General features: G+C 42.1%; 1 protein-coding gene across 1 annotated transcript in view; it reads right to left on the reverse strand.

The window, feature by feature from the left end:
• Positions 1–22,260: 22,260 nt before the first annotated feature.
• The window catches only part of UFM1 (ubiquitin fold modifier 1), a 75,661-nt gene continuing 72,152 nt past the window's right edge, over positions 22,261–25,769 (reverse strand). The window contains exon 5 of the mRNA XM_057489435.1: positions 22,261–25,438. Coding sequence (XP_057345418.1) covers positions 25,412–25,438 — 27 coding nt within the window. The 3' untranslated portion in view covers positions 22,261–25,411. The remainder of the gene's footprint in view (positions 25,439–25,769) is intronic.

The raw sequence follows: 25,769 nt of genomic DNA on the forward strand, positions 1-25,769 counted from the left end.
TGGTGATCACGGGTGATTATACACAGCATTCAAGCCCCAGTCAGCTTCTGCCTTAAAAAGACCTTCAGGTATAAGACATCCTAAGCGATGCAACAACCACACTGAAACCCTAAGTTACTGGTTTGAGCACTGAAAAATTGAGGGATATTGACTCAGTGTCCTGGGTACTGGAGCAGCTCCTACCTGCCCTCCCCTCACCCAGCGCTCCCAGCAACCCTGCCTCGCTTCAGTCTTTCTCGGAAGCATTTACTGCATCACTCAGAGGGTCTGTTGGTGGTCCTTGTCCTCCTACCAGAATGCAAGGTCCCTCAAGGAAGCTGCCGGCCTAGAAGAGCGCCCTGCAGGGAGTGGGGAAGTGGGGAAGTGAAGGCACGGTTGGGGGCACGTCAACGGCCCGGAGTGCGGATGCGGCGGAAACAGCTTCTCCACTCGGAGGCGCCTTTGCCCTGGCTCAGCGCGCGGCAGGCCTGCAGCCGATCTCGGAGCTCTTGCTCAGGACCTTGCCCTCGCCAGCAAACGGACACGTGAGGGCTGAGGAGGGACAAGTGCCTCCCCTTCCCGAGAGCCTGTGTCATTTGCCCAGGATCCTTCTCTTCTGTCATCAGTGGGGACAACGTGCTTTGCAGTTTCTCCCCTAAGTTTCCTCTCCCACCAGATGGCACTATGCCTCCAATATTTAAAGCTGTACGTAGGCTTGGATTAGGTTTTTTCTCCTCTGCACTACGGGGCCCTCATGCTTATTGACCGGGTTGCATTTCCAAGCTGTACAAACATGAATGATGTGCTGAACAGTCCTAAACACCACTCTTCTGAGGTGAATAAGCAGCTGACTTATATTGTATTTTTTTTTTTTTTTTTAATTAATAATTATTTTTTATTGAAGGGTAGTTGACACACAGTATTACATTACATGAGTTTCAAGTGTACAACACAGTGGTAGAACATTTATATACATAATTCTAGGTTCCAGCTATCACCCTACCAGGCTGTTACAATATCTTGACTATATTCCTTATGCTATACATTACATCCCGGTTACTAATTTATTTTACCATTGGAAGTCTGTCCTTTTTTTTTTTTTAATTAATTAATTAATTAATTTATTTTTTATTTTTTTTATTTTTTGTGAGGGCATCTCTCATATTTATTGATCAAATGGTTGTTAACGACAATAAAATTCTGTATAGGGGAGTCAATGCTCAATGCACAATCATTATTCCACCCCAAGCCTAATTTTTGTCAGTCTCCAATCTTCTGAGGCATAACAAACAAGTTTTTACATGTAGAACAAATTCTTACATAATGAATAAGTTACATAGTGAACAGTACAAGGGCAGTCATCACAGAAACTTTCGGTTTTGCTCATGCATTATGAACTCTAAACAGTCAGTTCAAATATGAATACTCATTTGGTTTTTATACTTGATTTATATGTGGATACCACATTTCTCTCTTTATTATTATTATTTTTAATAAAATGCTGAAGTGGTAGGTAGATACAAGATAAAGGTAGAAAACATAGTTTAGTGTTGTAAGAGAGCACATGTAGATGATCAGGTGTGTGCCTGTAGACTAGGTGTTAATCCAAGCTAGACCAGGGCAATAAAACATCCACGTATGCAGAAGATTTCTCTCAGAACGGGGGGGTGAGGTTCTAAGCCTCACCTCTGTTGATCCCCAATTTCTCACCTGATGGCCCCCCTGCGACTGTGCCTGTCTTAGGTTGTTCCTCCCTTGAGGAATCTTACCCGTCTCTGGCTAACCAGTCATCTTCCGGGGCCATACAGGGAAATGTGAAGTTGGTAAGTGAGAGAGAAGCCTTATTGTTTGAAAAAGTTAGCTTTTTACTTCTTTGCATATTTATGCCCTGCGGCTTCTATGCCCAGCATTTGTCTTGAGGTATCTTTACCACTTGGAAGAATTATGATACTCGGTAAATTTGATATGAGGCACGAATTCTATTTAAGGGTTGTAATTAGGAAGGAAGAAGAAAAGCTATAGAAGTAGCAGGCGGAAGAAAACATGGGAAGATTGATTATTTCTTTGATATATCTTCTTGTAGAGTAACTTCAGCATGTATAGGTTTTAAGCTACTACTTAAATTGCACACACACATTAACATAATAGGAGTATAGTTACATAACCAAAGCATATCTGTAATTACCAGCCATCTGCAGTGAAACCAAGAAAACCAGTTAGGCACCTTAGGCATTTGTGAAAACTTATCTATGATATGGTGGATATTGTCCAAATGAACTTGAACAGTCTGAGAGAAATCAGACAAATTAAAACAACCCATTCCTGGGGACTGTTCACATGCCATATGTTCTTTTAACAATAAATAGTTTGTAGTTGTAAGACTTTGGAGCGCTACAATTTGCACTTCTCCAAATTCTTGGTTGAGTTCCAACAGTATAGATCTAGTCCAATTTTGTTGTTTTACTGTATGCACAGGCCAGCTTAGATATCTCCTTCCTCATTCCCATGGCAAGTCCAGGAACTGGTGGGATGAGTGCATCTACAGCTGTAGCAGTGCGTGGATCTTTGTTGGGGTTTTTTGATGATCATCTTCTGGCATGAGTCTTCCAGAGAGTGCAGATGTTGGAAGTTCTTTTTCACATCGTATGTTAGTTCATTTTCGGGGTAGCCCAATTAGGCTTTGATCCTCTGTATAAACACAAACAGACCCTTTGCCTACACTTTTATATGCCCTTTATACCCTTGTGTAGAACTCGTTGGAGGTTACCACACAGGAACTGCCCCTTTTTTTTTTTTTTTTTGCTATCACTAATCTACACTTACATGACGAATATTATGTTTACTAGGCTCTCCCCTATACCAGGTCTCCCCTATAAACCCCTTTACAGTCACTGTCCATCAGCATAGCAAAATGTTGTAGAATCACTACTTGCCTTCTCTGTGTTGTACAGCCCTCCCTTTTCTCCTACCCCCCCATGCATGTTAATCTTAATACCCCCCTACTTCTCCCCCCCTTATCCCTCCCTACCCACCCATCCTCCCCAGTCCCTTTCCCTTTGGTACCTGTTAGTCCATTCTTGAGTTCTGTGATTCTGCTGCTGTTTTGTTCCTTCAGTTTTTCCTTTGTTCTTATATTCCACAGATAAGTGAAATCATTTGGTATTTCTCTTTCTCCGCTTGGCTTGTTTCACTGAGCATAATACCCTCCAGCTCCATCCATGTTGCTGCAAATGATTGGATTTGCCCTTTTCTTATAGCTGAGTAGTATTCCATTGTGTATATGTACCACATCTTCTTTATCCATTCATCTATTGATGGACATTTAGGTTGCTTCCAATTCTTGGCTATTGTAAATAGTGCTGCAATAAACATAGGGGTGCATCTGTCTTTCTCAAACTTGATTGCTGCATTCTTAGGGTAAATTCCTAGGAGTGCAATTCCTGGGTCAAATGGTAAGTCTGTTTTGAGCATTTTGATGTACCTCCATACTGCTTTCCACAATGGTTGAACTAACTTACATTCCCACCAGCAGTGTAGGAGGGTTCCCCTTTCTCCACAGCCTCGCCAACATTGGTTGTTGTTTGTCTTTTGGATGGCAGCCATCCTTACTGGTGTGAGGTGATACCTCATTGTAGTTTTAATTTGCATTTCTCTGATACTTAGCGATGTGGAGCATCTTTTCATGTGTCTGTTGGCCATCTGTATTTCTTTTTTGGAGAACTGTCTGTTCAGTTCCTCTGCCCATTTTTTAATTGGGTTATTTGTTTTTTGTTTGTTGAGGCGTGAGAGCTCCTTATATATTCTGGACGTCAAGCCTTTATCGGATGTGTCATTTTCAAATATATTCTCCCATACTGTAGGTATCCTTCTTGTTCTATTGATGGTGTCTTTTGCTGTACAGAAGCTTTTCAGCTTAATATAGTCCCACTTACTCATTTTTGCTGTTGTTTTCCTTGCCCGGGGAGATATGTTCAAGAAGAGGTCACTCATGTTTATGTCTAAGAGGTTTTCGCCTATGTTTTCTTCCAAGAGTTTAATGGTTTCATGGCTTACATTCAGGTCTTTGATCCATTTTGAGTTTACTTTTGTATATGGGGTTAGACAATGGTCCAGTTTCATTCTCCTACATGTAGCTGTCCAGTTTTGCCAGCACCACCTGTTGAAGAGACTGTCATTTCGCCATTGTATGTCCATGGCTCCTTTATCAAATATTAATTGACCATATATGTCTGGGTTAATGTCTGGATTCTCTAGTCTGTTCCATTGGTCTGTGGCTCTGCTCTTGTGCCAGTACCAAATTGTCTTGATTACTATGGCTTTATAGTAGAGCTTGAAGTTGGGGAGTGAGATCCCCCCTACTTTATTCTTCTTTCTCAGGATTGCTTTGGCTATTCGGGGTCTTTGGTGTTTCCATATGAATTTTTGAATTATTTGTTCCAGTTCGTTGAAGAATGTTGCTGGTAGTTTCATAGGGATTGCATCAAATCTGTATATTGCTTTGGGCAGGATGGCCATTTTAACGATATTAATTCTTCCTAGCCACGAGCATGGGATGAGTTTCCATCTGTTAGTGTCCCCTTTAATTTCTCTTAAGAGTGACTTGTAGTTTTCAGAGTATAAGTCTTTCACTTCTTTGGTTAGGTTTATTCCTAGGTATTTTATTTTTTTTGATGCAATTGTGAATGGAGTTGTTTTCCTGATTTCTCTCTCTGTTGGTTCATTGTTAGTATATAGGAAAGCCACAGATTTCTGTGTGTTGATTTTGTATCCTGCAACTTTGCTGTATTCCGATATCAGTTCTAGTAGTTTTGGGGTGGAGTCTTTAGGGTTTTTTATGTACAGTATCATGTCATCTGCAAATAGTGACAGTTTAACTTCTTCTTTACCAATCTGGATTCCTTGTATTTCTTTATTTTGTCTGATTGCCGTGGCTAGGACCTCCAGTACTATGTTAAATAACAGTGGAGAGAGTGGGCATCCCTGTCTAGTTCCCGATCTCAGAGGAAATGCTTTCAGCTTCTCGCTGTTCAATATAATGTTGGCTGTGGGTTTATCATAGATGGCCTTTATTATGTTGAGGTACTTGCCCTCTATTCCCATTTTGCTGAGAGTTTTTAACATGAATGGATGTTGAACTTTGTCAAATGCTTTTTCAGCATCTATGGAGATGATCATGTGGTTTTTGTCTTTCTTTTTGTTGATGTGGTGGATGATGTTGATGGACTTTCGAATGTTGTACCATCCTTGCATCCCTGGAATGAATCCCACTTGGTCATGGTGTATGATCCTTTTGATGTATTTTTGAATTCGGTTTGCTAATATTTTGTTGAGTATTTTTGCATCTACGTTCATCAGGGATATTGGTCTGTAGTTTTCTTTTTTGGTGGGGTCTTTGCCTGGTTTTGGTATTAGGGTGATGTTAGCTTCATAGAATGAGTTTGGGAGTATCCCCTCCTCCTCTATTTTTTGGAAAACTTTAAGGAGAATGGGTATTATGTCTTCCCTGTATGTCTGATAAAATTCCGAGGTAAATCCATCTGGCCCGGGGGTTTTGTTCTTTGGTAGTTTTTTGATTACCTCTTCAATTTCGTTGCTGGTAATTGGTCTGTTTAGATTTTCTGTTTCTTCCTGGGTCAATCTTGGAAGGTTATATTTTTCTAGGAAGTTGTCCATTTCTCCTAGGTTTCCCAGCTTGTTAGCATATAGGTTTTCATAGTATTCTCCAATAATTCTTTGCATTTCCGTGGGGTCCGTCGTGATTTTTCCTTTCTCGTTTCTGATACTGTTGATTTGTGTTGATTCTCTTTTCTTCTTAATAAGTCTGGCTAGAGGCTTATCTATTTTGTTTATTTTCTCGAAGAACCAGCTCTTGGTTTCATTGATTTTTGCTATTGTTTTATTCTTCTCAATTTTATTTATTTCTTCTCTGATCTTTATTATGTCCCTCCTTCTGCTGACCTTAGGCTTCATCTGTTCTTCTTTTTCCAATTTCGATAATTGTGACATTAGACCATTCATTTGCGATTGCTCTTCCTTTTTTAAATATGCTTGGATTGCTATATACTTTCCTCTTAAGACTGCTTTTGCTGTGTCCCACAGAAGTTGGGGCTTAGTGTTGTTGTTGTCATTTGTTTCCATATATTGCTGGATCTCCATTTTGATTTGGTCATTGATCCATTGATTATTTAGGAGCGTGTTGTTAAGCCTCCATGTGTTTGTGAGCCTCTTTGCTTTCTTTGTACAGTTTATTTCTAGTTTTATGCCTTTGTGGTCTGAAAAGTTGGTTGGTAGGATTTCAATCTTTTGGAATTTTCTGAGGCTCTTTTTGTGGCCTAGTATGTGATCTATTCTGGAGAATGTTCCATGTGCACTTGAGAAGAATGTATATCCCGCTGCTTTTGGATGTAGAGTTCTATAGATGTCTATTAGGTCCATCTGCTCTACTGTGTTGTTCAGTGCTTCCGTGTCCTTACTTATTTTCTGCCCAGTGGATCTATCCTTTGGGGTGAGTGGTGTGTTGAAGTCTCCTAGAATGAATGCATTGCAGTCTATATCCCCCTTTAGTTCTGTTAGTATTTGTTTCACATATGCTGGTGCTCCTGTGTTGGGTGCATATATATTTAGAATGGTTATATCCTCTTGTTTGACTGAGCCCTTTATCATTATGTAGTGTCCTTCTTTATCTCTTGTTACTTTCTTTGTTTTGAAGTCTATTTTGTCTGATATTAGTACTGCAACCCCTGCTTTCTTCTCACTGTTGTTTGCTTGAAATATGTTTTTCCATCCCTTGACTTTTAGTCTGTACATGTCTTTGGGTTTGAGGTGAGTTTCTTGTAAGCAGCATATAGATGGGTCTTGCTTTTTTATCCATTCTGTTACTCTGTGTCTTTTGATTGGTGCATTCAACCCATTAACATTTAGGGTGACTATTGAAAGATATGTACTTATTGCCATTGCAGGCTTTAAATTCGTGGTTACCAAAGGTTCAAGGTTAGCCTCTTTAGTATCTTACTGCCTAACTTAGCTCGCTTATTGAGCTGTTATATACACTGTCTGGAGATTCTTTTCTTCTCTCCCTTCTTGTTCCTCCTCCTCGATTCTTCATATGTTGGGTGTTTTGTGCTGTGCTCTTTCTAGGAGTGCTCCCATCTAGAGCAGTCCCTGTAAGATGTTCTGTAGAGGTGGTTTGTGGAAAGCAAATTCCCTCAGCTTTTGTTTGTCTGGGAATTGTTTAATCCCTCCGTCATATTTGAATGATAGTCGTGCTGGATACAGTATCCTTGGTTCAAGGCCCTTCTGTTTCATTGTATTAAATATATCATGCCATTCTCTTCTGGCCTGTAGGGTTTCTGTTGAGAAATCTGACGTTAGCCTGATGGGTTTCCCTTTATAGGTGACCTTTTTCTCTCTAGCTGCCTTTAACACTCTTTCCTTGTCCTTGATCTTTGCCATTTTAATTATTATGTGTCTTGGTGTTGCCCTTCTTGGATCCTTTCTGTTGGGGGTTCTGTGTATTTCCGTGGTCTGTTTGATTACTTCCTCCCCCAGTGTGGGGAAGTTTTCAGCAATTATTTCTTCCAAGATACTTTCCATCTCTTTGCCTCTCTCTTCTTCTTCTGGGACCCCTATAATACGGATATTGCTCCTTTTAGATTGGTCACACAGTTCTCTTAATATTGTTTCATTCCTGGAGATCCTTTTGTCTCTCTCTATGTCAGCTTCTATGCGTTCCTGTTCTCTGATTTCAATTCCATCAATGGCCTCTTGCATTCTATCCATTCTGCTTATAAACCCTTCCAGAGTTTGTTTCATTTCTGCGATCTCCTTTCTGGCATCTGTGATCTCTTTCCGGACTTCATCCCATTTTTCTTGCGTATTTCTCTGCATCTCTGTCAGCATGTTTATGATTCTTATTTTGAATTCTTTGTCAGGAAGACTGGTTAGGTCTGTCTCCTTCTCTGGTGTTGTATCTGTGATCTTTGTCTGCCTGTAGCTTTGCCTTTTCATGGTGATAGGAATAGTCTTCAGAACTGGGACGAGTGACGGCTGGAAGGACTTCCTTTCTTGTTGGTTTGTGGCCCTCCTCTCCTGGGAGAACAGCGGCCTCTAGTGGCTTGTGCTGCGCAGCTGCGCGCAGACAGGGTTTCTGCTTCCTGCCCGGCTGCTATGGAGTTAATCTCCGCTGTTGCTGTGGGCGTGGCCTGGCTCGGGCAGCTGCTCCAAAATGGTGGAGTCGCGTGGGAGCAGGAGCGGCTGGGAGGCTATTTATCTCCGTAAGGGGCCTCCCTGCTCCCTGCAGCCCAGGGGTTAGGGTGCCCAGAGATCCCGGGTTCCCTACCTCTGGATTAAGTGACCCGCCCTGCCCCTTTAAGACTTCCAAAAAGCACCCGCCAAAACAAAACAACGACCACCAAAAAAAAAACAAGAAAAAAAAAATTTTTTTAATTAAAAAAAAAAATTTTTTATTAAAAAAAAAAAGGTGGTCGTTCGTTTTTCTTTATTCTCCGGTGCCAGCCTCAGGCCTCTGCTCACCGGTCTTTCTGCCCTGTTTCCCTAATATTGGGGTCCCTGTCCCTTTAAGACTTCCAAAAAGCGCTCGCCAAAACAAAGCAGCAAAAAAGCAAAAAAAAAAAAAAAAATGGTCGCGCGCTTTTCTTATGTCCTCTGGCGCCCAGCCTCCAGTGCCTGCTCACTGTTCTTGCTGCCCTGTTTTCCCAGTATCGAGGGCCCTGCACTCTGGCCCGGATGGCTGGGGCTGGGTGTTCGGCAGCCCTGGGCTCCGTCTCCCTCCCGCTCTGCCTGCTCTTCTCCCGCCGGGAGCTGGGGGGAGGGGCGCTCGGCTCCCGCGGGGCCGGGGCTTGTATCTTACCCCCTTCGCGAGGTGCTGGGTTCTCTCAGGTGTGGATGTGGTCTGGATATTGTCCTGTGTCCTCTGGTCTTTATTCTAGGAAGGGTTGTCTTTGTTATATTTTCATAGATATATGTTGTTTTGGGAGGAGATTTCCGCTGCTCTACTCACGCCGCCATCTTCCGCCCCCTCCTCACTTATATTGTATTTTATGAAATATTTCTAACAGCCACACATAAAAGTCAGAAATACATTAGTTCATATCACATGGTTTACATGAAGATTAAACAGGAAATTTTACCACAACCTTACACTGCAAAACTAAAGTAATACAGAGATGATAAATAAATCAGGGCTGATATGGAACATCTGTCTGTCTATCTATCTGTCTATCATCTATCTATCTATCATCTATATCTATAGATATGAATATACATATGAATACACACACATACATACAATGTTTTACATAATGTACCCATCACCTAAATTTACCAGAAAGTTGCTGAATCAGGTTTGATATAAATGACTCTTGTAAATCACACTGTCATGCAGCCCCACTGCTGGAAGTTTCCATGGAACTTCGACAATCATGGAGGAGAAACTTGTCACTGTTGCTCTTCCATAAAGAGAAAGATGCATTAGGTGTGGGCTTGTGCTATTCAGTTCCAAGTTCATACAGACATACAGAAATCTACCTGATTTGCTCCAACATACGTGGAAAAACTGTGATAGCATGGGTGACACACTTTACAGATCTTTAATTCACCAAAAAAAAGTTTACAGAGTAGTTGTCATAATTTGCAGTTTTCACTAAAACAATGTATTCAACAGTCAGTAATTTTTAAATGTTAATGAAGATTAAAAAATGTCTGACTTAGAATCATCTCATTAAGGTATAAAACTGATACTTTGGGAAACTTTAAGTTGTTTCACTTTACTGTTATTCTCAGATGTAAAACTTCTTGAAAGGAAGTCTATGGCTCCTTATAGATCACTCTGTCACCATCTCCCCATGCATACTTGATTCATGTGAATATTCAAGTCTTTGAATATATTTCTATTAATGACTCTCACTCTTTTGAGAAAAAAACATTTTTTGTTTGCTTTTTCAGATGAATGAGAGTTCTGCATTAGCCTGATGTAAATCTTCTAAAAATCAGATGTTTGATAGATAGTAAATATTTAGTGCAAAGTGTGAAAATCAAAGATCCTTTGGCATCACATACACACTTATGTCTCCTGCACGGAAATCTGGCATTAGGCCCCGGGCTTAATTATAAGGGAGGCTGAAATCCAGAGAAGTCTGAAGTCTCGGCCTATACACGTCTGTTCCACCAAGACTAGAGCTGAGGTCGGGAGCAGGAATCCTCAGACCCAGATGTGCCATGTGGGTCAGTCCACCAGAGAGGCTTATAACCTGGGCCACCCCCGCCCTGCCCCTCCCCGCCCTGGGCCTGTGGGAGACCTCCCTTCCTGCCCCCGCCCCGCCTGACCTGAAGATGGGTGACCCAGAACACTCTGCCCTGCAAGCCTGCACGTGCCCCCCCCGGGATCTGCTCCCAGCTCCCTTCCTGGTGCCCAGACCCATGACTAGGGCCATGTAGTGACACAGTCCTGGGCTGAGGAAGGTGTGAAGGCGCTCGGTGTGGTAGGAGTCGCAGGAGCCCCGCCGCACGAACAGAATAGTATATGTGGGACTCGATCCCAGGGCTGCCGGGTCGAGGGGTTGGGATGCATCATTGGAGAAATGAGAGCTGCCGGTCTAACAGGCTCTCTTGTAACCCAGGTTATGATATCTGAAAAGGCCCCTGGGAGACGGTGCTGAACTACTGCCAGGGCGGCTCTCAGAAGCTCGGGAATCAAAGGGCCAAACTGAGTGGAGCAGACATGCGAAGCCCGCCGCTGCACATGGCGGGTGAAGGGTCTGAAAGGCCCAGAGAGGGGGGTGGCCAGAGTGGGGACCTCCAAGAGTCTTCCAGTGTGTGGACCCCCCACCCCAGGGCTGTGCGGGGGCCCAGCTCTGTGACAGCACCTCCCGTCATTGGCCTGGTCTCAGGGAGACCATCGCCCCTCAGGCCTCTCTGCAGTGCCAGTGTCCCTCCCAGCTTGTGGCCGGGAGACAGCGTCCTCTGGGCTGGGGGACTTCCTGCCTTAGGTGCGTCGGATCCACGACCGTTGTTTGTTCCCTTTTATCTCACTGCTTCTTGCACAACAGCACCGAGACCAAACAAACAAACAGCACCTAAGCAGATTCCCCATCCTGTGCTGCCTGAAGGAGCAGAACCCTGACAACGTCAGGCCACCAGGAGGACCGGAAACCCCCCCACCAAGGATGCACAGGGTGCTTGTCCCTGTCACATTAGCAAGCGTGCTCCTGTGCCGCCCATTTCGAGGTTGAAGAACCCGCCCCCTTTGCCTTCACATTCTCTCCTGGCGACCCCAGTTTTTCCTGCGTCCCTCAGTGCTGGGCGCCCACGGGGCCTCCTCTGCGTCCCTTCTCAGACCAGATGGCTCCCTCTCATATACGTTTGAAATTCTGCACTACAAAATATCATTAATCCGAGCAAGTGACAAAACATACTAGACGGTGACCTTCGGTAAACTTTATGAAATGTCCCAGCACAGTGTCCTTGTGTCCCTGGCACTCCGAGTCCTACAGACAGTGCTACGGGTGGGTTAGTATTCCAAATCTAGTCCTGTCTGAGGTTGGCCACCAGTGAAGTGACAACACACCTTATCACTGTCCTGGCAGTCTTCCTACCCATGGAACAGAGCGCCTGGGCCAGGATACACAAGACTGCGTGGGATGTGTGCACAGGGAGACGCAGAGACACTTCAGAAATTCATATAAAATAAGCATATTCCTAAAGGCAATACAATCGCTAAATATTTCCCTATCCATAATGGAAATGACTTTTTATGTTATATGCAGAAACTAGACTTGCCGAGAAAACCCATTAAAGTGTGCTTTCTTTGTTTATTGTTAAATAAAAGTGTCTTCTATCCTAGATATATGCCCTCTGTGGATGCAGAAATTTCAGCATCTTTGAAATTATGTATTATTTTTAATGGTGTAACAAATAGTTTTTGTGTGCATTCTAAACATAACTTTGCCCAAGTGTTCATTATATGTCAGGTCACCTTGTATGACCTTGTATGATCTTTTATGACGCTGCACCCAGATTTCCTGGTAATAGTTTGCCACATTTGTCTTATCATATCCTCTATATAAATATTATATTTTTTTGAGCTATAGGAAAGTAAGTTTCTGACATGATATGCTACATTCATAACGGTAAATTTCCTAAAAACAAAGACACTATTCTACATATATCCATCAAAATCAGCAAATAAATGTTGATTCACTATTGCAATACAGTACATAGACCCTATTCAAGTATCTCCAATCACTCCATCAATATCTTCACACCATCCATTTCTTTATGGTCTAGGATTCAGTGTCGGTTCACACACAGCACTGAAGGAATTTCTCGGCTTTGTCTTGCCTTTTATGACCATGACAGTTTTGAAGAATATAGGTCAGTTACTATGTAGAATTATCTTAATTTGGACTGGCATTTTGCTTCTCAAATGACATTGGGTTATGCATTTTTGACAGAATATTACAGAAGCGATGCTGTGTTCTCAGTGCATATTATCAGTGGGCACATGATGCCAATCTTTTTCATAACTGGAGATGCTGAATTTTATCATTCACTTAAGAGAGTGCTCACCAGGATTGTTCATTATAAGTCAATTTATCAGTTTTGTACTTACTGGAAAGTAGACGGGGAGTTCTGTCATGCAGAGGGCTTGGCGGTTGTCACTGGCTCTCACAACACGAAAAAAGTTGAGCAAACTGGAAATCAACAAGGAGATAGGCAGACGGCAAGGAGGCCCATGAAAGATGCGCAACACCACATGTCCTTAGGGAGCTGCAGGTAAAAACAGTAATGAGTACCACTATACACTTACTAAAATGGCTAAAATTCCCAGACTGACAATACCAAGTGCTGTACAGAATGTGGAGCAACAGCAACTCTGGTTCATTCCTGGTGGGAATGCAAAATGGCACTGGGAAGGTGGTCTGGCCGTTTGTTATGAAGCCAAATAGTCTTATGAACTGTCCAGCAGTTATGTGCCTAGGTATGCACCCAATTGGGTTGAAAACTTCTGTACACACAAAATTGTTTATATGTGCACATGTTTATAGCAGTTTTATTCCTAATTGCCAAAAGCTGGCAGCAGCCAAGATGTCCTCCATCTGTGGAGGGATAAACACATTGTGGAGACGTGGAATATCATTCAGTGATAAGAAGAAACAAACTATCCAGAAATAAAGGGAGCTTAACACGTGTATTGGTAAGAGAAAGATGCCAGTCTGAAAAATCTAATCACTATTAGGTACGACTGTGACATTCTGGAAAAGAGAAAATTACTGACACAGTAAGAAATTCAGTAGTTGCCAGGGATCCTGAGGAACAGTGGTGGGGGTGAGATGAATGCATGAGGCACAGGGGTTTTTTTTGACAGTGAAATTATCCTGCATGACGCTATAAGGCTGGATACATGACATACATTTGTCAAAACCCATAGAACTGTGTAACATAAAGAGTAAATCTTAATGTAAACTATGGACTTTAGTTAATAATAATGTACCAAAATGATCCATTAATTATAACACATATACCAGATGTAAAGTCAAATAAAAAAACTCCACAAGATAATCAAATGGAATTTAACAGAGGATGAAAAGTTCATTGAGACAGGTTTTTATTCCATAAAAAACCTTTTAGAGAACCTTTAAGAAACTGTTCAATTTTGCTATAGTGTCAGGAAAAATATCCACCATTATCTAAAAGGGCAGTTAAAATATCCTTTCATTTCTTAACTGCATACCCACGTGAGGGCACATTTTCTTTACACACTTCAACCAAACCAACATGTCACATCAGAGGAAATACACAAGCAGCTGTGGAAATCCAGCTGCTTCTATTAATCCCATAGTAATAAGGTTGGTAAAAATGTTAAGCCATGTCACACTTCTCACCGATTTTTATTAAATATTCCCACCAATATTTAAATTAAAATGTTTTTTCAGTATGTGATTATTATTTTAGTTTTCAAATAAATGATAAACATTTTTTAAAAGTGGGGAGCTATTTTGAGGTGACAAATATTTTGTTTCTCATCAAACTTTCACTTACTTTTTTTTTTTTTATTTTTTATTGAAGGGTAGTTGACACACAGTATTACATTACATTAGTTTCAGGTGTACAACACAGTGATTCAACATTTATATACATGATAATTCTAGGTACCAGCTATCACCATACCAAGTTGTTACAATATTTTGACTATATTCCTTATGCTATACATTACATCCCGGTTACTTATTTATTTTACAATTGGAAGTCTGTTTATATATATATATATATATATATATATATATATATATATATATATATATATTTTTTTTTTGTGAGGGCATCTCTCATATTTATTGATCAAATAGTTGTTAACAACAATAAATTTCTGTATAGGGGGGTCAATACTCAATGCACAATCATTAATCCACCCCAAGCCTAATTTTCGTCAGTCTCCAATCTTCTGATGCATAACGAACAAATTCTTACATGGAGTACAAATTCTTACATAGTGAATAAGTTACATGGTGAACAGTGCAAGGGCAGTCATCACAGAAGCTTTCGGTTTTGTTCATGCATTATGAACTATAAACAGTCAGTTCAAATATGAATATTCATTTGATTTTTAAACTTGATTTATATGTGGATACCACATTTCTCTATTATTATTATTTTTAATAAAATGCTGAAGTGGTAGGTAGATACGAGATAAAGGTAGAAAACAGAGTTTAGTGTTGTAAGAGAGCAAATGTAGATGATCAGGTGTGTGCCTGTAGACTATGTGTTAATCCGAGCTAGACAAGGGCAATAAACATCCACGTATGCAGAAGATTTCTCTCAGAACATGAAGGGGGAGGTTCTAAGCCTCACCTCTGCTGCTCCCCATTTTCTCACCTGATGACCCCCCTGCGACTGTGCCTGTCTTAGGTTGTTCCTCCCTTGAGGAATCTTACCCGTCTCTGGCTAACCAGTCATCTTCCGGGGCCATACAGGGAAATGTTAAGTTGGTAAGTGAGAGGGAAGCCTTATTGTTTGAAAAGGTTAGCTTTTTACTTCTTTGCATATTTATGCCCTGTGGCTTCTATGCCCAGCATTTGTCTTGAGGTGTCTTTACCACTTGGAAGAATTATGATACTCGGTAAATTCGACATGTGGCACGAGTTCTATTTAAAGGTTGTGATTAGGTAGGAAGAAGAAAAGCTATAGAAGTAGCAGGCGGAAGAAAACATGGGAAGATTGATTATTTCTTTGACATATCTTCTTGTAGAGTAACTTCAGCATGGATAGGTTTTAAGCTACTACTTAAATTGTGCACACACATTAACATAATAGGAATATAGTTACCTAACCAAAGCATACCTGTAATTACCAGCCATCTCCAGTGAAACCAAGAAAACCAGTTAGGCACCTTAGGCATTTGTGAAAACTTATCTATGATATGGTGGATATTGTCCAACTGAACTTGAACAGTCTGAGAGAATTCAGATAAATTAGAACAACCCATTCCTGGGGACTGTTCACATCCCATATGTTCTTTTAACAGTAAATAGTTTGTGGTTGTAAGATTTTGGAGTGCTACAATTTGCACTTCCCCTAATTCTTGGTTGAGTTCCAACAGTATAGATCCAGTCAAATTTGTTGTTTTACTGTATGCACAGGCCAGGTTAGATATCTCCTTCCTCATTCCCATGGCAAGTCCAGGAACTGGTGGGATGAGTGCATCTACACCTGTGGCAGTGCGTGGATCTTTGTTGGGGTTTTTTTTTTTTTTTTGCTTATCATCTTCTGTCATGAGTCTTCCTGAGAGTGCTAATATTGGAAGTTCTTTTTCATATCGTATCTTAGTTCATTTTCGGGGTAGCCCAATTAGGCTTTGATCCTCTGTATAAACACAAACAGACCCTTTGCCTGCACTTTTATATGCCCTTTATATCATTGTGTAGAACTCATTGGAGGTCACCACACAGGAACTGCTTTTTTTTTTTTTTTTATCATTAATCTACACTTACATGACGAATACTTTGTTTACTAGGCTCTCCCCTATACCAGGTCCCCCCTATATACTCCTTTACAGTCACTGTCCATCAGCATAGCGAACTGTTGTAGAATCACTACTTGTCTTCTCTGTGTTGTACAGCCCTCCCCTTTCTCCCATCCCACTATGGATGCTAATCTTAATACCCCTCTTTTTCTACCCCCTTATCCCTCCCTACCCACCCATCCTCCCCAGTCCCTTTCCCTTTGGTACCTGTTAGTCCATTCTTGAGTTCTGTGATTCTGCTGCTGTTTTGTTCCTTCAGTTTTTCCTTTGTTCTTATATTCCACAGATGAGTGAAATCATTTGTTATTTCTCTTTCTCTGCTTGGCTTGTTTCACTGAGCATAATACCCTCCAGCTCCATCCATGTTGCTGCAAATGGTTGGATTTGCCCTTTTCTTATGGCTGAGTAGTATTCCATTGTGTATATGTACGACATCTTCTTTATCCATTCATCTATCGATGGACATTTAGGTTGCTTCCAATTCTTGGCTATTGTAAATAGTGCTGCGATAAACATAGGGGTACATTGGTCTTTCTCATACTTGATTGCTGCATTCTTAGGGTAAATTCCTAGGAGTGCAATTCCTGGGTCAAATGGTATGTCTGTTTTGAGCATTTTGATGTACCTCCATACTGCTTTCCACAATGGTTGAACAAGTTTACATTCCCACCAGCAGTGTAGGAGGGTTCCCCTTTCTCCACAGCCTCGCCAACATTTGTTGTTGTTTGTCTTTTGGATGGCAGCCATCCTTACTGGTGTGAGGTGATACCTCATTGTAGTTTTAATTTGCATTTCTCTGATGATTAGCGATGTGGAGCATCTTTTCATGTGTCTGTTGGCCATCTGTATTTCTTTTTTGGAGAACCGTCTGTTCAGTTCCTTTGCCCATTTTTTAATTGGGTTATTTGTTTTTTGTTTGTTGAGGCGTGTGAGCTCTTTATATATTCTGGACGTCAAGCCTTTATCGGATGTGTCATTTTCAAATATATTCTCCCATACTGTAGGGTTCCTTTTTGTTCTATTGATGGTGTCTTTTGCTGTACAGAAGCTTTTCAGCTTAATATAGTCCCACTTGTTCATTTTTGCTGTTGTTTTCCTTGCCCGGGGAGATATGTTCAAGAAGAGGTCACTCATGTTTATGTCTAAGAGGTTTTTGCCTATGTTTTCTTCCAAGAGTTTAATGGTTTCGTGACTTACATTCAGGTCTTTGATCCATTTTGAGTTTACTTTTGTATATGGGGTTAGACAATGGTCCAGTTTCATTCTCCTACATGTAGCTGTCCAGTTTTGCCAGCACCATCTGTTGAAGAGACTGTCATTTCGCCATTGTATGTCCATGGCTCCTTTATCAAATATTAATTGACCATATACATCTGGGTTAATGTCTGGATTGTCTAGTCTGTTCCATTGGTCTGTGGCTCTGTTCTTGTGCCAGTACCAAATTGTCTTGATTACTATGGCTTTATAATAGAGCTTGAAGTTGGGGAGTGAGATCCCCCCTACCTACTTTATTCTTCTTTCTCAGGATTGCTTTGGCTATTCGGGGTCTTTGGTGGTTCCATATGAATTTTTGAATTATTTGTTCCAGTTCATTGAAGAATGTTGCTGGTAGTTTCATAGGGATTGCATCAAATCTCTATATTGCTTTGGGCACAATGGCCATTTTGACGATATTAATTCTTCCTAGCCATGAGCATGGGATGCGTTTCCATCTGTTAGTGTCCCCTTTAATTTCTCTTAAGAGTGACTTGTAGTTTTCAGAGTATAAGTCTTTCACTTCTTTGGTTAGGTTTATTCCTAGGTATTTTATTTTTTTGATGCAATTGTGAATGGAGTCGTTTTCCTGATTTCTCTTTCTGTTGGTTCATTGTTAGTATATAGGAAAGCCACAGATTTCTGTGTGTTGATTTTGTATCCTGCAACTTTGCTGTATTCCGATATCAGTTCTAGTAGTTTTGCGGTGGAGTCTTTAGGGTTTTTTATGTACAGTATCATGTCATCTGCAAATAGTGACAGTTTGACTTCTTCTTTGCCAATCTGGATTCCTTGTATTTTTTTGTTTTGTCTGATTGCCGTGGCTAGGACCTCTAGTACAATGTTAAATAACAGTGGGGAGAGTGGGCATCCCTGTCTAGTTCCCGATCTCAGCGGAAATGCTTTCAGCTTCTCACTGTTCAACATAATGTTGGCTGTGGGTTTTTCATAGATGGCCTTTATTATGTTGAGGTACTTGCCCTCTATTCCCATTTTGCTGAGAGTTTTTATCATGAATGGATGCTGAACTTTGTCAAATGCTTTTTCAGCATCTATGGAGATGATCATGTGGTTTTTGTCTTTCTTTTTGTTGATGTGGTGGATGATATTGATGGACTTTCGAATGTTGTGCCATCCTTGCATCCCTGGGATGAATCCCACTTGGTCATGGTGTATGATCGTTTTGATGTATTTTTGAATTCGGTTTGCTAAAATTTTGTTGAGTATTGTTGCGTCTACGTTCATCAGGGATATTGGTCTGTAGTTTTCATTTTTGGTGGTGTCTTTGCCTGGTTTTGGTATTAGGGTGATGTTAGCTTCATAGAATGAGTTTGGGAGTATCCCCTCCTCTTCTATTTCTTGGAAAACTTTAAGGAGAATGGGTATTATGTCTTCCCTGTATGTCTGATAAAATTCCGAGGTAAATCCATCTGGCCCGGGGGTTTTGTTCTTTGGTAGTTTTTTGATTACCGCTTCAATTTCTTTGCTGGTAATTGGTCTGTTTAAATTTTGTTTCTTTTTGGGTCAGTCTTGGAAGGTTGTATTTTTCTAGGAAGTTGTCCATTTCTCCTAGGTTTCCCAGCTTGTTAGCATATAGGTTTTCATAGTAGTCTCTAATAATTCTTTGTATTTCTGCGGGGTCCGTCGTGATTTTTCCTTTCTCGTTTCTGATACTGTTGATTTGTGTTGACTCTCTTTTCCTCTTAATAAGTCTGGCTAGAGGCTTATCTATTTTGTTTATTTTCTCGAAGAACCAGCTCTTGGTTTCATTGATTTTTGCTATTGTTTTATTCTTCTCAATTTTATTTATTTCTTCTCTGATCTTTATTATGTCCCTCCTTCTGCTGACCTTAGGCCTCATTTGTTCTTCTTTTTCCAATGTCGATAATTGTGACATTAGACCGTTCATTTGGGCTTGTTCTTCCTTTTTTAAATATGCTTGGATTGCTATATACTTTCCTGTTAAGACTGCTTTTGCTGCGTCCCACAGAAGTTGGGGCTTAGTGTTGTTGTTGTCATTTGTTTCCATATATTGCTGGATCTCCATTTTGATTTGGTCACTGATCCATTGATTATTTAGGAGCATGTTGTTTAGCCTCCATGTGTTTGTGAGCCTTTTTGCTTTCTTTGAACAGTTTATTTCTAGTTTAATGCCTTTGTGGTCTGAAAAGTTGGTTGGTAGGGTTTCAATCTTTTGGAATTTACTGAGGCTCTTTTTGTGTCCTAGTATGTGGTCTATTCTGGAGAATGTTCCATGTGCACTTGAGAAGAATGTGTATCCTGTTGCTTTTGGATGCAGAGTTCTGTAGATGTCTATTAGGCCCATCTGTTCTAGTGTGTTGTTCAGTGCCTCTGTGTCCTTACTTATTTTCTTTCTGGTGGATCTGTCCTTTGGAGTGAGTGGTGTGTTGAAGTCTCCTAGAATGAATGCATTGCATTCTATTTCCTTCTTTAGTTCTGTTAATATTTGTTTCAGGTATGTTGGTGCTCCTGTATTGGGTGCATATATATTTATAATTGTTATATCCTCTTGATGGACTGAGCCCTTTATCATTATGTAATGTCCTTCTTTGTCTTTTGTTACTTTCTTTATTTTGAAGTCTGTTTTGTCTGATACCAGAATTGCAACACCTGCTTTCTTCTCTCTGTTGTTTGCTTGAAATATCTTTTTCCATCCCTTGACTTTAAGTCTGTGCGCGTCTTTGGGTTTGAGGTGAGTCTCTTGTAAGCAGCATATGGATGGATCTTGCTTTTTTATCCATTCTATTACTCTGTGTCTTTTGATTGGTGCATTCAGTCCATTTACATTTAGGGTGATCATTGAAAGGTATGAATTTAGTGCCATTGCAGGCTTTAAGTTTGTCGTTACCAAAGGTTTAGGGTTAGCTTCTTTACTATCTTACTGTCTAACTTAACTCGCTTGTTGAGCTATTATAAACACAGTCTGATGATTCTTTATTTCTCTCCCTTCTTATTCCTCCTCCTCCCTTCTTCATATGTTGGGTGTTTTGTTCTGTGCTCTTTTTAGGAGTGCTCCCATCTAGAGCAGTCCCTGTAGGATGCCCTGTAGAGGTGGTTTGTGGGAGGCAAATTCCCTCAACTTTTGCTTGTCTGGGAATTGTTTAATCCCTCCTTCATATTTAAATGATATTCGTGCTGGATACAGTAGTCTTGGTTCGAGGCCCTTCTGTTTCATTGCATTAAGTATATCATGCCATTCTCTTCTGGCCTGTAGGGTTTCTGTTGAGAAGTCTGATGATAGCCTGATGGGTTTTCCTTTGTAGGTGACCTTTTTTTTCTCTCTGGCTGCCTTTAATACTTTGTCCTTGTCTTTGATCTTTGCTATTTTAATTATTATGTGTCTTGGTGTTGCCCTCCTTGGATCCCTTGTCATGGGAGTTCTGTGTACCTCTGTGGTCTGAGAGGCCATTTCTTCCCCTAGTTTGGGGAAGTTTTCAGCAATTATTTCTTCAAAGACATTTTCTATCCCCTTTTCTCTCTCTACTTCTTCTGGTATACCTATAATTCGTATATTGTTCCTTTTCGTTTGGTCACTCAGCTCTCTTAAAATTCTTTCATTCCTGGAGATCCTTTTATCTCTCTCTGCATCAGCTTCTCTGCGTTCCTGTTCTCTGTTTTCTATTCCATTAATGGTCTCTTGCATCTCGTCCATTCTGTTTTGAAGTCCTTCCAGAGCTTGTTTTATTTCTGAATTCTCCTTCCTTAGTTCTTGCATATTTCTCTGCAAGTCCATCAGCATGGTTATGACTTTTGTTTTGAATTCTTTTTCAGGTAGACTGGCTAAATCTATCTCCCCAGATTCCTTCTCAGGGGAAGATGTAGCAGATGCTGAAGCTGTCTGGGTTAGTCTTGTCTGGATCATATTTTTTTGCCTTTTCATGTTGACAGGTGCTATTGACTGTCAGCTGGGAGGGCCAAAATTTTCACTTACTACTGGCCTTTCTTTACTGGGGCAACTGCGACCCCTAGTGGCTTGTGTTGGGTAATTGCGTGTAGAGTGGGTCTTTGTGTCTTGCCTGGCCGGGAGGGAGAAATTTCCCTTTCTGTGGGCGGAATTTGTCTCAGGCTGCTTCTCTGCTTTCGCAGCACCCGGTGGGGTGATGGATGGGGGGGCTGCTTGACTGTTTGCCTCCGTGAGGGGTCTCAGAGCTGTTGCCCAGGGGGTTAGTGCACCCGGTTTTCCCTGTGATTTCCAGCTGCTGTACTGTGACCTGGGTTGTTTCCGTCAAGCTGTTAAGTCCCTGTCACTTTAAGACTTTCAAAAAGCCCCCGCTTTTCTTTGTCACAGGGGCATCAGCTTCAGCACCTGCTCAGAGGTCTTACTCCCTGTTCCCCCAGTATCCAGGGCCCCCTGGGCATATACTGTGTCCGCGCTCTGGCCCGGATGGCGGGGGCTGGGTGTTCGGCAGTCCTGGGCTCCGTCTCCCTCCCGCTCTGCCTATTGTTCTCCCGCCGGGAGCTGGGGGGAGGGGCGCTCGGGTCCCGCGGGGCCGGGGCTTGTATCTTTCCCCCTTCACGAGGCGCTGGGTTCTCTCAGGTGCGGATGTGGTCTGGATATTGTCCTGTGTCCTCTGGTCTTTATTCTAGGAAGGGTTGTCTTTGTTCTATTTTCATAGATGTATGTGGTTTTGGGAGGAGATTTCTGCTGCTCTACTCACGCTGCCATCTTGGCTCCACCCTCACTTACTTTTTTTAAACATCCATTAATTGTCCTTTTCTGAGTCAATTTTTACTGCGGTGCTTGCCAAAAGGTGGTCTTCTAAACCCGTCCCGCCCTTCCCGATAGACTCACCTGGTTCCACGCGCCCACCTAGGACCAGTCTTCTGCCCACGCACATCATCTCCCCCGCCTCCCCTCCTCCACGCCCGGGGGTTCCTTGGGCCGAGCAGGGCCAAGCGGTGGTGCCCCCGATGATTCGTTCTTCCAGCGTGGTAAGGCCCTCCGCTGCCATCACGCTCTCCTGTTAGAGGGAGAAGAGAGTAAGTCCTCCTCCTGCTCCCTAGGACGCCAGGGTGTATGTGTGTTACTCATTCAGAGTCAGCCCCATGATTTAGGGGGCTCGGTGCCCATGACGATGCAGGTGCCCAGTGGGGGCTGGGACGCCCATCTCCCCTCCTCCGGGCCGCCGTCACACCCACCGCAGGCCAGGTGAGCCCCCGAGGGCCTGCTCCCTCCACGTGGATACACACCCGGGGTCTGCAGCAGGGGTGGGAGAGATCCGCCCCATCAGGCCGCCAGCCCGGGGACAGGCTGACCGTCCCCACGTGCCTCCCGAGGCACCGCAAGGCCTGCACGGGAGACCCCGCCTCCCGCAGGCCCTGGAGGGAGCCAAGGGCAACAGCAGGGACGCAGGCCCCCCTCCGCCGCGGCTCTGCTGCTTCCCTGGGTGGGAGGCGGAGAGGCCAGCGAGGGTGCGAGGCGGGGCGGGATCCGGCGCATCAGGGCCTGGGAGGGGGGGCGCTGCCCAGTATCCTCCTGCGGAGGCAGGGGGCGGGCGGGCGGGGGCCACGTGCGGGCTCAGGCTCCAGGCCCGGGCACACACACCTCCACCCCATGAGATGTCATGGAAAATCACAAGCCCACCGCGAGGGGATGGGTGACACATGCAAAAGGGAAAATATTAGGATGTTGGCTCTCTTGGTCTGGGTGATGGCTCCGTGAATGCATGCGCGTGGCAAGCCCGTCCTGCTGAGATTCGCTCACTGCCCTGCATACGCCTCAGTAAATACACTCCCCCCACCACACATTCAAAGGTAAGATTATTAGAAATCGTGACCACCGAGCATTAAAATCCAAGTGCTGGCGTGCTTTGGAAAGCCGAGCCCTGTGCGACTGTACCAGTCACACGTCCCTGAAGCTGGCCCTGTGCCTGTCATACAGTCGGAGGAAGGAGAATCACATTGCCCACCCCCACCGCTCCTCAAGACTGACAGAGGCAGTTAGTGGGAACAGTGGGAAGCGCAGCCTCACGGGCGGACCAGGTTGGAAAGGGGAGGCCCAGGCGTTGGAGTGGATGGGCGGATGGGAACGAGCATGGGGACCTGGAAAGAAATGTCCTTAGTCCCCTCAGTGTAGCCGTGGTGCTGGGAGTGGGGTGCCAGACAGGTGCCTGGCCTTGGTAGGGTGACATAATCACGGCCAACCTGCAGCCTGGCAAGAGTGAGCCAGAGATAACTCCTCAAATCTCACTTTCCATCCACAGGCACATCTCCCACTGATCCTGTCCATGGGCCAGATCTATGTGGAAGTCAGAGAGGCTCGTGCAATTCATGCAGTTCATCTTCCCAGGGCGCAGGGCAGGGTGGAGAACAGAGGGTGGATGGGGAGGAAAACTGCAAAATGTCTTGCATATTCAGACATTCATTTTGTTAAAAATAGTTCTCCTTACAACAAATTTACATCTCCCCATGCATTGTTTCCCTTTGTTCCTCTTTAAGAAAAATATACTGTTACGACCGAGGACACGTAACTTTTGCTTTCTTGCTGAGTTTTTCAATTACATTTCCGCCTTTCCTCCCTGCTCTGTTTACAAAAATTTTAATATTTTCCTGCATAAGCGTAGGTACTGGGGGGCTTTCTCTAAAACCACTTCTTGAATCAGTAAGTTTTAAGAAAAGTTTTCAGTGTCACAAACGACAAAATTTCACGGCATAAAAAAAAATCACAGCAAGGGATTAGTTTTCTGTTATTTGTTTCAAAGGCTGTATTCACTACTTCACACATATATTAGGCTGAGGTTTGGGTTATTTTCCAGGAGACTGAGAGATGCTCTATTTTCTCAGAATGAAAACTGTAAATATAAACACATATACATTTAATAATGCATTTCTTTAGAAGAGTTTAATAGATTACCTCTGAGAGTTTATTACCATTGTTAGTGTTCTGTAGTGTTACTGAAAACAGTTCATGGATTTATTTCTTCTGTGTTAAGGTACATTAAGAAAATATGAACAGGAAAAAAACCCACCACTAATGAATTTACAGGCTGAAAATATCTCCATCGGATTTTCTAACAGTTAGCCAATAGAAATTAGGAATCACTTGAAAAAAGAAAATATGCTTGGGGCATGTTTATAGCTTCTCCCTGACGGTGTTCTAATTCATCAGATTGCTCTGTAACTAACACATAGCAGTGGTAGAGAAGAGCCCCATGCCACCTTTCATCCACATTTAAAATCATTTCCATTTTCTCCTTGGCCTTTGAGGAGTGACTCCCAGAAGTAATTATTCTTTCCTTGCTGTCTGAGAATGTGTTTCTGTCTTCTTTTAAACCCTGATGTGGAAATCATGGCTTCTGTGCAGATGGGGACTCTAAGCCAAAAATATAATCTGACAAAATGCTGAGCTGAAAATTAGCTAGGAAATAGCAGATGAGGTCATTTTTGTTTCAGTCTAAGTTTGGTGAGAATGGAACACTTAATGACGGGGTTTGTGTATCTCCAATCATTCATTCGTTGTCAGCCCAAGATGCAGTCTGCTTTTCTGCTTCATATAGGATGAATTCATAAGTTTGAGGCACACATCCAGCCCTTAAAAACAACTTTAATGGGTGTTTTTTTCTGCTTAAAAGAGCATAAAGGAATCTCACTGTCATCTTAAAACCCAATGAAACAGAGTTAGTGTACTGCAGTCTGAAAAATAACATGATAGAGAATTGGGCGTGTTCAAACATTCTAGTGGGCTCTTAAAGTTATATTCTCCATTGAATTTATTATTAATCAGTCAATCAACCATGAATGAACCATTACGTTTTCTCTTGTGCAGCATATTATACCTCACTCTGGAGTCACACAGCAGGTTGATAATTTGATATGTTTTATATTGTGTTAAAAAATGATAACAACTAAAAAATAAGGTTTGATAATAAAATGTCACATTATCATTATCAGTAATTATCACAATTATATGATAATAATCAGCATTTACTTTAAACTTAAGAATTTCTGTGTATAATTTAAAGAATAGTAATGCTAGAATTAATGGAATGTGGATTAAAATTCAGGCTTCAACATTTACCACACCAGTGGAGTTTTGGGCCATTCCAACTTTTTGGGTCCCATTTTTCTTATCTGTACCATGGTGTAAATCAAGCTTACGTCCAGTGGCTTTGTGAGGATTCAATGATACAGTACCTCCAAGGGTGCCTAGAAGAAAACAGAAATGCAGTGTATTTTAGTTCAGTCTTTTCTCCCTTCCTTTCTGCTTTCTTTAAATTCATAAGCCATGGAAAAGTATAAAAGCAAATTAGATAAAAAATAATTACTAAGCCAGGGCAGCTATCATGAAAATGTTTGAACTATAAGAGGGATCTGATTTAATAAAAAGTTCCATTTGCTTGTTTATTCAGTGAGTACTTGTTTAATATTTACAATGTGCCAGACTCCAATCTAAGCACTTTACAAATATGAATTCTAGTGAAATTATTCTTTGCCATTTTATAGGTGAGAGAGGTTACATAGCTTGCCCAAGTTTACA

This window comes from Manis pentadactyla, chromosome 2 (genome assembly GCF_030020395.1).
Source record: "Manis pentadactyla isolate mManPen7 chromosome 2, mManPen7.hap1, whole genome shotgun sequence".
Taxonomy (NCBI): Eukaryota; Metazoa; Chordata; class Mammalia; order Pholidota; family Manidae; genus Manis; species Manis pentadactyla.